This window comes from Odontomachus brunneus, unplaced genomic scaffold (assembly GCF_010583005.1).
Source record: "Odontomachus brunneus isolate Ranch 3 - 2012 unplaced genomic scaffold, Obru_v1 Obru_scaffold_007, whole genome shotgun sequence".
NCBI classification, from domain to species: Eukaryota; Metazoa; Arthropoda; class Insecta; order Hymenoptera; family Formicidae; genus Odontomachus; species Odontomachus brunneus.
Window position 1 is genome coordinate 3,587,335 of NW_022639457.1, and position 15,917 is coordinate 3,603,251.

Sequence of the window (15,917 nt, forward strand, 5' to 3'; positions counted from 1 at the left end):
AATCCACGAATTACGGTTTGAACTGCTTGACCATCCACCTTACTCACCAGATCTAGCCCCAAGCGACTTCTTTTTGTTCCCTCATCTAAAAATTGCGCTCGGAGGACAGAGATTTTCGTCAAATGAAGAGGCAATCACCTTCGTGAACAATTATTTTGCAGAGAAAAACGCCGAGTACTATTTCGACGGGTTACAGAGATGGGAGCATCGCTGGGAGAAGTGTGTAGATTTACAAGGAGACTATGTTGAAAAATAAAAAACAATTTTCAGAAAAAATGACTTGTATCTTTGTTAGGTCGGAAACTTTTCAGACCACCCTCGTACATGTACTTTGTCCGCTGCACTATCTATGAGGATTAATTGTTTGGGAAATATCAAAGTTCTTTCATTATTTAATTGATTTATTAATTTATTGATAATTATTTATTTGATATTGGGTAATCTATTACATATTATTTAATTATAATTAAATAACTTCAATCATAATTATATCTTTAATCAAAGTTATAATTAAATAACTTTAATTATAATTAAATAATATGTAATAGATTACCTAGCAATTATTTGATATGAATTAACTAAGTATAATTAAATAACTTTAATCATAATTAAATAATATGTAATAGATTACCTAGCAATTATTTAATATGAATTAATTAATCAATTAGATAAACTTTCATTTAAGCTATTCCCCGAATTTCTGTGACATTTCATTTTTTGGTAAACAATTTCAGAAATGGCTAAAAATGAATTTTTTAACTCGGTTTTTTTCATAAAGCTGATATGCTGGAACATTTTCGATTTTAGATTCGCGGTAAACGGAAAAAAAACTATCAAAATCATTTTTCGCGTGTCATTTAAAATCACAAAATCTATGTTGTAATTAATTTCATTAGTCGACGAAATTATTTTCGACTTTACATATACACGATTGATTAATTTTGAGCGTTGATCTGGTAAGGAGCTTTAGTCGAGGAACACTCTAATCGATTAATGCCCGACACTGCTCTCAGCTGTTGCAATGACAATGAAACCTTTCGTAACCGAGAATCCAACGGTCCCGAATTAAATCGACAGTCGGACGCACGTCGGTGAATCTCACTGCGCCAGATATTTACTTCCGCGGGGATGACCGACGAACTTTGTCAACGTCGAAAACCAAGGGCTATTATTGGCTAACCGCGACGTCTCGCTCTTCGTGTCCTCGCGGTTGCCGCCGCAGTCGAAATTGCACGGAGACTGATGAGGCACGAGCTTCGGGCTCGGAAGTTATTCCGCGATGCGGTTAAAAATAGTCAGAATGTCAATTAGGGCTCGTCGAGTCCGGAAACCTCACCTCACGAGCAGTGTTGCGGAAATAATCGTTCATTTTGCGGGATATCGTCGCGACATCATTTCACGTCCGGTACGACAACCGCGGATTTTTCACGTGCAATTTTTCACGCGTACACACGTTTACATGCACGCCGATGGGAGCTTTGTTACGAATCACCGGGATTCCCGTCTATCAAGCGCGGTTCGTTATAAATATCTTTTTTGTAATTTAGATATTCATTCTCGAGCGCGTTGCACCGGCCGCTCTCTCTCTCTCTCTCTCTTTCTCTCTCTCTCTCTCTCTTTCTCTCTCTCTCTCTCGGGCGCATCACGTTAGTATTGCGTACACTGTTGATGATGCGATGCTGTCGAATATGTCAGGACGCGCAGACAAAAGAGGATCGTCCATTTAACGTTGCCCGCAATTATACATTACGTTCATTACAATCGCGTTAGCGGAAATCGCTTTTGAGCCGCGAGTGAACAATCGGCCGTGATCGGAGGCTTACGCGCAATATCGAGAAAGCCAGCGCGCGAGTGGAATGATTAATATGTTTGGCTTATTGAAATTCAGAATAAATATTAAATATAGAGGACATTGAAATAATCGAATATTGAAACATTCTCAAATAGACGGGAAAAAATTGGCAGGGCCGTCAACTTCGAAAAACCTGCGGAAATCGCGCTAATTTTGGAAATCCTCTCTCTATGCGTGTATTTCTCTATGCAATATTATTTTTCAATACAATATCTCTATACAGTATTATCTCTATATAATTATCTTTCTATCTACGCTACCAACACATTTGCATTATTATTTTAACCCTACAACCTTAAACATAGGTAAAATTCACCCGTCTCAACTTTTCACACGTGACCCTTCTTAAAAACGTGTGTTTTATCTAAACATTATAATTTTTTTCAACTTCATTAAATGAAATATCAATAGTTTCATATTTCTCGATGTTTTCTACGATCTGATCATAAAAAGGATTGGATCATTTTTCTGGAAGTTACGAGCAAATGAAAATGTGCTGGGTGAAAAATATAAGAATCTGTATGGAGCAGCTAAATCTTGTAACACATTGAAACTTAAAAATATAATCGCTATATATTTAGCTGTAAAATCGATAGTGCAGGGTCTCGCTTGATTTCTCGCATACAACATAGAAAAGAAAACTAGCGACTTGCAACAGCAAGAATCTGTATGTTAATTAAATCTCGTTGTAACATGCGGATACTTGGAGGTACAGCTGCCAGCAGGCATATATTTAGTTATTAAACTGATACAGTAGCAACAGTAGCAAAGTTTACAGTAGCAGCAGGTTCTTAGTTACAGCAACAAATATATCTTCAGCAAGCCACGATTAGTTGCGGCAGAGAAAACCTGTTTTTCCGACGACGAACGGTGGAAATCAGTAACGGCTCTCGCGCCGTCCTTTGTCGTCGTGCAGCGCGCTAACGCGAAAACTTAAGATCAAAGATTAAGGCGGTAGGTTATCCGTGAGTTATTGGGAGCGGCGCGTGCTCGGATTTTAAGAAGTGCGCCACATCGTTCGGGTTCTTCCTCTCGGTCGCGGTTTCTTCCTGCTTCCTCTTCCTCCTCCACCGCCTTCTCCTCTTGCCACCGGTATACATTATGGGATTATTTTAGCGCAGCGGCGGACTAATCTTCCCGGGCGAAATTGTTGGCTATCCACGGCGCTCTCGTTGCCGTCGCGAGCCGTGTAATAAACTTTTCCGTACTTTACAGCCGCCGTGGCGGTAATTTCTTTAAGGCGCCGGCCATTAAGCTAAATTCTGCGGAAAGCAGGCCGGCCGTCTTCCTCAAGTCTAGCTCGTCGAGCAGCCAGCTCGTGTGATCGGCCAAAAAGTTGCTGTTCGCTTGATATACCGTCGGAATACGGCGGCGTATTCCGCAGCGGCGGATGATAATATCTTAACGTGCCAAGCGTGGTTGTAAGACGAGCATCATCGATAGTGATAACTGCGTGTCACGTTGAACGCGAAACAGGTGCTTAGTGGCGCTGTCAGTATAGACCACGTATTTCTACATCAGAATGTACTCGGTCGAATTTGGTCTAACGCCATCCAAATGTCCGCAAAAAATGTTTTTGAATGACATTACGTTACGTTAACACGAAAAAAAAAAGATTTTATCGCCGCATCTAATCGCTGAAAATGTTTTATTATAACATAGTGGGGCCTTTCCCCTTACTATGTTCCACCTTCCACCTCAAATTACTCAAATACAATTATTTTTCTCATACAAGAAGACATCTCGCAGAAAAGCGGCAGTTTCAGGTCGCCTTGCCTCTTGAAGAAATGAACTGAAATGTTCACGAAACGTCGGAATCAAACACAAAGAGGACGTACAAACGCGAAAAACAAGCAAAGTATAAGACACTCCTTAATGATGTACACGTCACTTTTACGTTGGAACATCGAGTGATGTAAAATTTCCCTCTCTCTCTCTCTCTCTCTCTCTCTCACCGCGCACGTGAAAGTATCTATTTTCAGAGCGGCGGGTGAGAGGTTGCGCGCGCGCGGCAGTCACGAAAATCGGGGTTAAGCGTTGCGCAATCGCATATATTTGATCGCAACTAAGAATTGTCGAGACACGAGAAGTGGCGGCGGCGCACGGTCGCGTGTGCACGTATCGCAGTCCTCGAGAGCGCGCGAAGTTAAACAAGAAGACGATATTACCTCTCTCCTCCCCCTTACCACGGGTTGAGAGGATCAAAGTATGGCGGGAACGACTTGTAATCAGTAAAGCTTAAACTCTCTCTCGACGGCGCGGCTTATTGTCGGCCCCACATAAGCAAATGACGTTTCACGCTCCGGTACTTCCTCAAAAGGATACGTCTCTTGTGCCTTTGACACCGCGCGCGCGGAGATTGCACCTTTGCGCAGAACACTTCTGAAATATCCTCGGAACACTCGAGACAAAGTATCTCGACGCTAATGCATACGTGACACGCGGCGATCCGCCGCCGCTGCGAGGTATTACGAGATAAAGGGACCGCGGTTGTTTCAACGTCGAATAACGGGACACAGACCGCGCGTTTGCTCCCCGCAAAAAAGTATTAACGCTTCGCAAAAATTCGCGGCAAACACAATTCGTTCCGTACGATTTGATCCGACATTTGACATTTGCGAATTCATGGGAGACCGGACGAGCGCGTAATTGATACTGCTAATTTACGACGACGCGACGGGGGTGGCGGAAGCGAGGGGAATGCGCGGGAAGGGAGATAATTTATTTACGAAGTCATATTTGCAATATTGTCACAACAATTATGTAGATTCTTGTTCCATTTTACGATATGTTTGGCGCTCGTATCGAGTGAAATAAATTCCGTGTCGTCAAAAGGAATTGCGTATTGCCATGCTGTCATTCCTCTCATTATCATACGGCTATGATAACAGATTGCGCGCGCCCGCGATAATCCGATCCGAATTATTCACATACCGTGCGTATTCATACACCGTGCGATCGACGGGAAGGGAAACGAGACGCGGCGTGCGCTAAGACAGAGTAGGAAATTACGATAATATAAATCAGGCCCGCGCGCGCGCGGGTGATTTCGAAGGCGCGGTAAATCATACTTAGTTTTGTTACGCGGACAGCCTTGATTTACCGTGGTATTTACAGTGTGTGGTAACTCGAAAATCGTGATTTACACGTGGTTTCCCCGTCGCCGGCAGACACATAAAACACTATACACACGAGGCCTTCTCTCCTCAGCTCCTCGGCTGATTCTGATTAATCATCGCGCTGAGGAATCGATATGCGTACGTGTGTAGGGGAGGTCGGGGTTAGATGTCCCACATTTTAGAATTTCGAAGTCATAATTTCTCAGACGACTAATTGTTTGACGATTGACTGTATAAACACGATAAAGGCGACTTCCCTCTATGTATTAATGCCCGCCACGACCTTCTTAACCGTATATTTTGTTCCGTGATAACTAAAATACGAATATGCAGCAATATAACCATCTTGCTCTGATATCGGATCCAATTGCTCAGTAGCGCAGAGTAAAGAAGGCTACTCTCTTAAAGTGAATCAGTAAATAGTCACTAATATCAGTTATAATTATAGCACTGAGCAGTTTTAGTGCTATTCTTATAACCGCAAATCAGTGTATATTCACTGCTTTCAATGATGTTTCACTGATTCACTTTAAGAGAGTACGTATAAAATATGTATCCTATTGGTAGTTCTAGAGTCTTCGCGAGAAGTCTTCACAGTCCTCCTGCTGGCTCTTAAATATAGGTTAACTTTATTTCGCCGCCCGCTCTATTTCAATCATTTTATGAATGAAAATTACGTATTATCTTCGTGTTGAAACAACCAAAAAATATAGTTGGACCCAATTTGGTGCCAACTATATTTTTTGTTGTTCCAACACGAAAATAGTAGTAGTAACATATATATAAGGTTATTATCACTAAAATTATAATGCAATTGACTAAAAAATGATTGTCTTGACCATAATTTATAGTAATTACTTCTCTATATGATTATAGTTACAAATACCAAGCATTTTTCTTTCAGTGTATCTCGACCGAATCAAAGGCCACTCGAGACGCCGATATTAAGTGGAAATTATGGGGGACGACGCGCTCGAGCTGTGCGACTATTTAGAAATAACAAGGCGTTCGATTGGCAGGGCCTGGAATTGAAATCGATATCGGCGGGGGCGACTGTTCGCGATCGCGGAGCACGGTCGACGGAAGACCATTGTCAGAGACGCGTCTTTTCAGCTCGAGGGCACTCTCTTCGTTGCGATCGATGTGCGACCGCGGAAAAGGAACGACGACGGGGGATCGATTGTTCGCCGCGGACGACCGCCGTCGAGCTTCCCGTTCGCCGTCGTATCGCGCGATCAAAGATGCCCGGAATGCAATAGAATCGGAGCTCTCTTTTCGTTATCCCGCCGTTCCATCGAGTGTTCCGCACGCGTATTCGTCTTTCGTATCACGTCGATAGAGAGCAGACTGCGTGCACCGCCTGAGAATGTCGGGACTATCGGCAGGCGACTTGACGAGACTGGTTGGCCGATCGGTTGGTCGGGCGATCGGTTGGCTGGTCGGTTGGTTGGTCGCTTGGTTGGTTAGCCGGTTGGTCGATTGTAGGTAGGTAGATAGCGACATTGATCGGTGTGATGCACCGAGACCGGTCACATCGGGAAATGAGTGGCGAACGAAATAGCAGACGGTCTGTTAACCTGAAATGGCGCGAGTCGTGCAATTGAATCTGAACGAATTATCGAAAGACACGCTCAATCGAAAGGATTAGCCCGAGTTGGCGAGCGTGTAATATAATAATGACGTTTCGACGGAGCTTGAACGCTCGAAACCCGACATTTATAAAAGAGATTGATAGACACATGGAGGAAGATTTTGTAGAGGAAATTACTGCAGAACCGAGGAACAGACTGACATTCTGTCTATAAATTGACTATCCTTTCATCTCATATGTGCTGTTTATATTTTAGGGACTGAAGCGTCATAAATAATTTTATCGATTGAAATTAAATTATTAATCGGTGTATGATGAAATACACTGAAGTTTGATCAATTAATTTCTCACCGATGTCTATCTTTAATCAGTGTGCAATCAATCAATCGCACTAAAAGTGGATTATTCGTATAATTAACTGATGAAATTATTTGTGATTGTGCATGTGACGACTTATCGATCTTGATTATTTATATTTGCCAATTATTTCGATTTAGAAAAATTTTAATCGATTAATGCCCACATCGATTAATGTCCTCTCCTAATAAGGATATTTCCTTATAAGGTCGCGTTATTCTAAGGTTAAAGGAGTAATAAAGGGTGAGAGACATTAGCGAGATACATGAAATTTAAAAAGAAACCTTCGGAAGGAGATAAAGTACGAGATCTTGGCGAAAGAGGGGATGGAAACGCAGAAGCGATCGCTCCGGCGAATTTCTCCGTTAATTAGTCGCCAAGGAGTAACGGAGTCGCGTTCTCAAGTATCATTTATCTCACGAACGCCTCCGTCGACAATTAAAAGGGGCATATCTGTGTTCTCTCATTGATATACACGATAAGCGAGCGTCTCGAAATGGGTTGCCGGCGAGCCGACCAGGCTCCACGGTAATTGGAGCGCAAAGAGTTAAGTTGCATTTCCAGCAGGGTAACGGTCATCGAGCGAGATTGCTCGAGTCGTCATTCTACCCCCGAGAGCTCCGCGATATTATCTTAATCGATGAAATCTCGATAGGCGGCCCTCGGCCCCGCGTCGTCCTTTATCCGCTCATTATAGGCTTTCGCGGTGGTACAAAGGATTCCGCCTCTCCTTCTGTAACAATGTCTTGCTCGCGCTCGTTTCTCGGATTTTAAAGGAGTTCTCTCTCTCTCTCTCTCTCTCTCTCTCTCTCTCTCTCTCTCTTATACACACACGCCGAGACTGAGAGCTTTCCGTTTAAACGGTCTCGTTGGAGGCTTTGATCTTGAATTAATGTAAGTCAATCGGCAGGCGCAGTGCGATAATCGTAGTGTCTATATCGAATCGATTCCCCGCTCCGGTCGATGCTCATTGCAACGGAAGAGAAGAGAGATTCTCTCTCCCCGGCAGAGAGCATTTATTCCCGCCTGTCCGTGGAGCGACACAGTAAGAATTCGCCGCCGAGAGATCCTCTCTTTCTCTCTTCCCATTCCTTTTCTGTTCTTCTCTTTTTATACGCGGGTCATATTAAGCTTCCGCTCGGTGTGCGTCTCCTGTCGATAACCGGCCAAGTTATTTATTTTAATTTAAATTCCAATAACAAGAAACGCGTCCGCGAGAGAGTTTCCCGTCTGTGCGATCTCGCCGATCGCGATTGTGCCTTACCCTCATCGAGCAGACATTTGAGCGTTGAATTTAATTAAGCTCCGCCCGGCTACCGTCGTGCGGTCTCGATTCGACTTGAGATTTCCTATACACTCCCGAATCAAGCCGTAGTCATCGATGAGTTTCTAGCCGAGTATACGCCGAGACGGTAAACACGATTTAGAAATCAAATACTTAGTCGCGACTCCGACAGAGCGGGCTAAGTCGATGCGTAAAATAAACACGCGTGATATCGATATCTCATCCCTCGTTGAGTACACGGAGAAACGAGACATCTCGAGGATGAATTCGAGACGCGCGGGCTTCTCACGACGAACGGTACAGAGAGACACGCGATTCATAGAGAGAAATCCTATAAGTATATCGTTTACCTCGGACAGAGCGAGAAAGTGATTCGTCGTGAATCTGAAATTTCCGTGGGCAAAGAAGAAGCTGTGGGCTTCTATTCTGGACGCACAGCGACGTATATTTTCTCACACGAGCGTCATGTGTTGATATCATTGTCACAGCTTGTGAAAAGATTAGAAGGGCATATTTAGTGGTCGATTCTTGACTAGTCTAGAATAGAACGTCTGCTTTCGAAAGTAGAAGCAGAATATTCTTCATTGATGCGCTATTCTTATAACTGATGGCTCAATTGTAAGTACAGCGCATTGCAATCAGCAGAAATCTCATCTCGCTGAGAGGAATTAGTAGCAGCGGCTGTAACCGTTATCGTTGCAGTTTCCGAACATAAACAGCGCACGCGAATGGCACGAATTGCGTGAATTGAACGAATTTGTGAACTGCTGATTTTGCAGTGAAATCTTATTTCCACTAGTCAGAGTCAAAGAGATATACGACGGAGCAGTAAGGTGGGTGTGTTTCCACTGAAAATTTAGTGAGTTTTCGCTGAAAATTAGGGGAAATAGGGGAGACTAGCCAAACCCATAAAGTTTCTCACAGCTAAAGAGCGATTGTGATCAGAAATTCCATAATCGACGTATTAATAAAAACAGAGACAAGAAAGAATTGATTCACCGCGACCAATTTTGGAAAAATGCTTGCAAATATAGCGTGCGATGTTCCTGTCATGAGCCATTTCGCGCAGCCAAATAACACGACACATAGAACCTATTCTCAGAGAAAGGAATGTGTTCCTCCATTTATTACGAAAAACATAAGCTTGACAATTGATCCGTGTGACTTTAGCCTCGACCCTCTCTAGTCCTTTCTAATATAATCAGAAGTTTTTTTCGGTTTAATGAGGTTTGGGATTTTAATAAAAAATATATATATATAAAAATTGGGACTCAAGGATCGGTCTAAGTATGGAAGGTTGATTCTCCGCGTACGATAATCGAAGAAAAAATTTCGATACATGTGTTTAACATACTGGACAATTTTATCCTCCCACAATCATATTAATATTAAAAAGTAATATTAGTATTTAATAGCATTAAGACATCCGTGCTTGCTCTTTATGTGCCGTTTCAAATTTTACTGTTAGTATAATCAGAAGTATTTTATTGATTCATTTTAAGAGATTCATTTGTCGTCTAATCCGCGTGCGGAGCGCGAGCGCTCGAATAGGCCTCGCGCGCTTTGTAGGAGATTAATTAACGTCAGGTTTCTCTCTCTGTCTCTCTCTCTCTCTCTCTCTCTCTCTCTCTCTCTCTCTCTCATTCTCGATGTTCAGCGAGAATTTTCGAGTACACTCGCGCGCGATCGTGATCATTAGTGTGCTCGCGAGTGTCCAGCGGTGTCCAGAGACCGGGTCGAAGTGACGCGCCGCGTCCAAGTTCGAGACGGCACGGCCGCGCGCGCGCCTCTCGAACAGAATTGAATTCAAACTGGGTTACGCGGCATACATATGAATGAACGCGGACCTCTTTTTGAACGTCGAACTCGGCGCGCAGGCGCAGGCTTTGCGATTCATAGATTAAGTAAAACACGGCCGCGGGGAGCTCGCTCGTAACAGGGCCCCGCACTTGGATGCATTTCTTCCTCGTACGAAGCGGACGTACACTTCGCCCAATAAATCTGGCCTCGCCGTATGATTCTCGCTGCGCGAGTTTCACACACGGACGATAAATCCGGACGTCTCACATTCGAAAGTCGGTCGACTTCGCCGCGAGCACCGAATACGTTTCCTTCCTCCCTCTTCCTCGCGCGCCTCCCATCGACTAAGCAGCCACGGCGCTGTATAAACCGACGAGGCGCATTACCAATTCAATTGTTACAAAGTACGTTATGTCTCAGCGTTTCTCGAGTATCTCTTTTCCTCCGCCGGGATATGGAAAGCGCGCGGATGATCGTTAGGGGGAGGGGGGGAGTGAAGCTCACGAAATTAGTAGGTGGTCCGTCGAATCGCGATTGCAATTGTTGCGCTTTGAATTACGGCGGTACGAGCGGGCTTTCGATTAATCGTCACATATACCGGACACATTAATCATCACATATATATAGACTAGAAGATTGTCCGTAATTTCTGAGATGAGATTGTGAACTCTCCATCTATCCAATAAGAGAATTCGTTTTCTAATGAGAGAAGTTCTCGTTGGACAAGAAGGATGACTTCACAAACTTGCTCCAAAAATTACGAACAAACTTTTAGTCCCCGACTGTACACTCTGCGCTGAAATAACTTTAACATTCTTTCCACTAGCACCAGTCGAGAATCTCGACTACACTCAATGCATCTACATATTCGTGTATCATGACTGTCGACTATTCCAAAAAAATGCTAACGTTTCCTAGAAGCAGTTATATTATAACATTGACAACTCTCCATGCCAAGACAGGTTACTTTTCGAAAGCAATAGACATATGTATATATATATCAGCACTCTAATTCGGGATAGAGTTTTCTTCAATCAAGACTCACCATGGGAAATATTTCTAATCACTTTTAATTGTCACGATAACGTTTTCATGTGACACGTTTCTTGCTTTCGGAGAGTATCTTGTATAGCGTGGGGAGCTGTCAGTTGATCTGCTTTTTGTAGCTGCACTGTGAACTGATGTAATAAGTAAGAGTGAAACAAGTATGCCTTTTCTCACTAATTTATTGCATCAGTTCAGCAGTGCGCTACAAAGAACAGACCTGTTGTCACAACTGCTTCTAGATAACACTGCCACTTTTTCGAAATAGTCGACGCACGAGTATGTAGATGTATTGTGCGTGGTCGAGATTTTTGACTGATGCTAGTGGAAAAAATATTAAAGCTATTTCGGCGCAGTGCATACATGCATATATACATACATCCAAAGATATATTTTCGGCGTTTGTCGCGTGACAGATCACGACCCTCCGATCTTGGATAGCCGCGGACAGGCTAACACGGCGAATTACACGGTCGGGATTATCAGCGTGTGCGCGACCGCGCCGCAGGAATCATATGAGCCAACAATTTCAACTCTTTCATACGTCTCGGTAACTACGAATCGGGCCAGCCACTGTGAATGAAATCCAGGCGATCTAATCTCTCCCACGGGATGGCGGCAAAAAGACGCGTAAAATGCGGTTACGTGAGTTATGGTCGGTCGAATTTTTCCCTCGCTTTCCCACGAGTTATACCTAATCCTGGCCGATGAATCCGTCCGCATCATAGCGCTTCCAAGCGTATACACGTACGCCCAGCACGCAGACACACACACACACACACACACACATACGCGTACATCATAACTTCCATGAGCGGCATAAAAAATTTCCGATCGTTGTTTTCAAGCTACTGTAAAGAATATCGATAAAGCTGTCAGCTAACAGAGCTAACTGAGGTCTAACCAAAATAATGTAAACAGATCCTTTGCGTGTCGCGTATACGAAAGAAATACTACAGTCGAGACAGAAAGAGACTGCAAGGCAAATATTAGATTAAGCAAATATTGCACCAACAGATTGAGAATTTACAGTTAAATATTTTTTTTCACTTTTGTCACATATTGAGCAATGCTCCTATTTATTTTTGCACATACTTTGATTGTGTGAAAGCGTTTGTAAATTTGTGCCAGCAAAGCGACGTAAATTTTGCAGAAAAATATCAGTACTCTGCCGGTAAAGTTTACAGTTTCAGCATCCCTTTAATGCACATTAAACAGGACGCTCCGAAGCGCGAGAGCGCGGTCAAAAAGCGTGATGATGCGGTAAAACAAACGAGGTTTATTCCATTAGTCATCGAGTACACATGAAAATCGCGCGGCTCTCTCGCCGGCTCGCTCGCATGCGGAAAAAGCAAACGACCGGCCGGCCCGTTAGTCGTCCAGACGCGAAACCAATCCGAATTTATCGGTGCCGGTCATAATGCCGCGCGCGCCGCCGCCGCCGCCGTAATCCTATTTACCTGACGCAAAGCTCCGTCTAGAGCCGCCCTAATTGTTCGCACGCCCCGCAACGGTCAAACATTGCACGCTGTATATGCATGCCGAAGGCGCCTGCACTTCGTTCAATGGCATTGTCGAGAGGCCGTCGTGCCCGAGTGCACTTCCGACGTGTAGCCCCTGCAGTTTGCCCGGGACAGGTGACGCTCCATTGTGCCGGTAAAATATTGACACTCGATATTTCGCCTCGCTCAGCCCCGAGGAAACGCGGAATCCGTCGTGTTTACGTAGGCGTCGTCGGCGTGCGCGCAAACGGCCGCGTTGTGCTTTCCATTCTGATCTTCCTGCTCCTCCTCAGCGTCGTCTTTACTTGGGCGCCTCGCTGTTAACGAGAAGTATCGCGAAGGCAGAAGAGAGGGGGAGAGAGAGAGAGAGAGAGAGAGAGAGAACGACTTTTCGACAGATGCATCTTTCGCTGGACTTAAGTGTACGCTCGTAAATCGCCCAGTCTAATCCGCCGGGTCGTAATGTCGGACCGGCCTCGCCCGTTACTTTCGAGTTGTTAAGCGACAAAGGCGAACCAAACTCGTTACCGTTGCCGCCGTCGCTTTTAATACCCCGGCAATCTCGTATCTATTCCGAGTTCTCTCTGTTTTGCCTCTCAGTGGGAAATTTACAACTTGCCCTTTTTATCGGAAGGGGAATTAGTTATCGCGCAGCGAAGTCGCGATATTTTAAAACGTCGCGAAGAGTTTCGCCCGGCGCGGAAAGTAAGATTGCTTTCTTAGTCGAGGAAACTACCTCCTCGTTGCTTCTTAAAAGCTCTTATCTAGTCACCTCAGTTCGTTACTTAATCGCTATTATTATTATTATTGTTACTATTATTATATTGTCACATCTCGCGCGGACACAATCTCGACGAGTTACACGAGCCGTGAGTGTGACGATTTGACTGGTGGGAGTGTATAAGAGAAAAACAGAAGCGTGTAGTTTTTTGCATAAAATGTAATTTTAGTCGCAACACTCTTCTTTGCGCGTGCGTTCCTGTGTGCGGATATAAAAGCCACCGCGCCACTCACCGTTCTGTTCCCCAAGTTTTTCACACGGCAGTTGAGATACGTGGTCTTGCCCAGCAGGGCGGTCACGTTCTTCGAGGCCGATTTGTCGAAATACGGCCCCGACCGTGTGGTGTCCTCCAGAGCGTTCTGGTATGTGTCGCTGCCCTTGCTGCTGCCGCTGTAGCAATGCGCTTCTGCAACAGAGAAGCCAAAAGAAAACGCTGTGGATATGCGGCAATTTCGATGCTGTACGGCAAACGGTGGAGACATTCCATCGCGGCGGCATCATTACGAGACAACCCCGTCGGGCTGTGTTCTCGCTCTGTGCACATCGAGAAGCGAGACGTAAACCACTCCTTCTCCCTCGGTGCACGATAGTCGTGCACTTTCGCGAGATAACGTTATACCTCGCCGGATGAACGTAGCGCGAGTCGAAAGTTCAGCTAGAATCTTGGTACATGGCGGAGAAACTTGAGCAATGAAGCAGTGAGCGAGTCGACCGACCACAGCCGATAATTCTTTCTACGGTTTACGAGTAATCGATTGTGATCGGTCATTTTTCTTACTGCTTAAATTTTATTGCTTACGTTTGTCCGTGTGTTCGGGCCCTTAGAGCCACTCGCGTGGCGACTGGCTGTGCCAATCGGGGGATGGAAGCGCACGGTCAATCATTCCTCTCGCGAAATTTTACGTCTCGTTTCGCGAAATTTCCAACTCTGACGAGTTCTTCGAACTGAAGAGTTCGAATCTGTGAAAAGAGATAGATAGAGAGAGAAAAGCGAAAGAATTGCGCAATGACGGCAGGAGAATTGGATAATAAAAACGGATACACGTGTAGGGTGACAAACGCGTTTGAAGCCGAGAAAGGCTCCTCTGTTAATGTTTATTTGCGCGTTTGTATGATACGCCGCATGCAATATTTTGCGTCACATTGGTAACGTAATCGCAATGATAATTATCACGAGAATAATAATAATAATAATAATAATAATAATAATAATTATTATTATTATTATTATCGTACTGGCCTGATATTACCGTTGCTTGCGTGAGTAGTTACGATATTATTACGTTCTGCCGTTAATACACGCCTGCGCATATATATAATTTTTTTAGGCTGCGTGCGGGAAGGAAGGGAGGGAACGAAAGGATGGCGGCGGTATATACGCGTGAAAACGCTGGTTCCTAATCGACGTTGGAAATGCGAACGCACACGTGGCTGATGAGAAAGTCCGTGGAAGTACCGCGGGAGCTTTTAATTAAGTGCGCACGGCGCTGCCACTGATAAATAAAATTTGAGCGACATAAAGGGCACAATCCGCTTTACGGCGCGTCGGATGCGTAAATTACCCGACGAATTGCGGAAAGAAATGCCACGAAAGCTGGAATCGCAATTAGCGGTGTGTAACGCGCCGGTTGACGAGAGGGGGGAAGGAACGGGGTGGCGGGAAGTGAGGGGGGAGCAGGCGGAGGGACTCTGTCGCGGTTACGGTGGATACAGAGCGAAATCGTTAACCGCGCGCCACTTCCTTGCCGCTCTTTGACATTTAGCGGGCAGCCTACCGCTGCCGCAACGATTCCGCTTTCCCGGTTTTCAATCTCTCTTTCGCGCTCCACCTGTCTCCTCCTACCACCTACCTCGCGCCCTTCGCTCTCGCTCTCGTTCCCCCTCATTCCATTATCTCGCAGAAAACAAGAAAATTCCTTTGCCGCTGTTTGTTGCGCGAAGACGTTTTCGCGTGGTAACGTCGCAATAATACCGCGGAACTCGGTAGCGGCATTTTGCGCGAAACACCGACAAAGGAAAGTGCGCGCCCGGTAATGCACTTCTTCTGACGGAGAGAAAGGGAAAGAGGAACAGGGGGAGACAGAGACAGAGAGAGAGTGTGTGTGTATTTGTGAGAGAGAGAGAGAGAGAGAGAGAGCATAGTACACGCTTTATTCGATTAAACGCTACCTGGCTACATCGCAATACTGACGATAAATGAGCTGTTGAGCGAAACGCAGTGATGCAAATCGTTCTCCCATATTCTCTGAGAGAAATCTACTGTCCAAAATACAATTAGTATGTATTCTTCATTGAAATACTACACTTATAATTGAACTGTTTCAGTTGTAAATGTAGCACTGTGATCAGTGAAATCTCGCTGAAGGGATCAGTTAATAGCAGCAACAAGTACCATTATTATGGGTGTGATTTGCGAAACATAGGCAGTGTCGCACGCAAATTACGCGAAAGCCGTTAATTCCATCATCACGAACGCAGAAAGTCAGATGTCGTACCGATTCTGCGTATTACGGATTTTGCAGTGAAATCTAACTTGCACTGGTCAAAGTCAGCGAGATACACGATGGAGCAATAAAGTTGGAATGT

The 15,917-nt window shown here is 44.7% G+C and overlaps 1 protein-coding gene across 3 annotated transcripts in view; it reads right to left on the reverse strand.

The window, feature by feature from the left end:
* The window catches only part of LOC116854025 (lachesin-like), a 471,144-nt gene that overhangs the window by 192,390 nt on the left and 262,837 nt on the right, over positions 1–15,917 (reverse strand). For all 3 annotated transcript variants that reach the window (XM_032835486.1, XM_032835484.1, XM_032835485.1), the window contains one exon: positions 13,565–13,737. In XM_032835486.1, the coding sequence (XP_032691377.1) occupies positions 13,565–13,737 (173 nt within the window). The remainder of the gene's footprint in view (positions 1–13,564; positions 13,738–15,917) is intronic.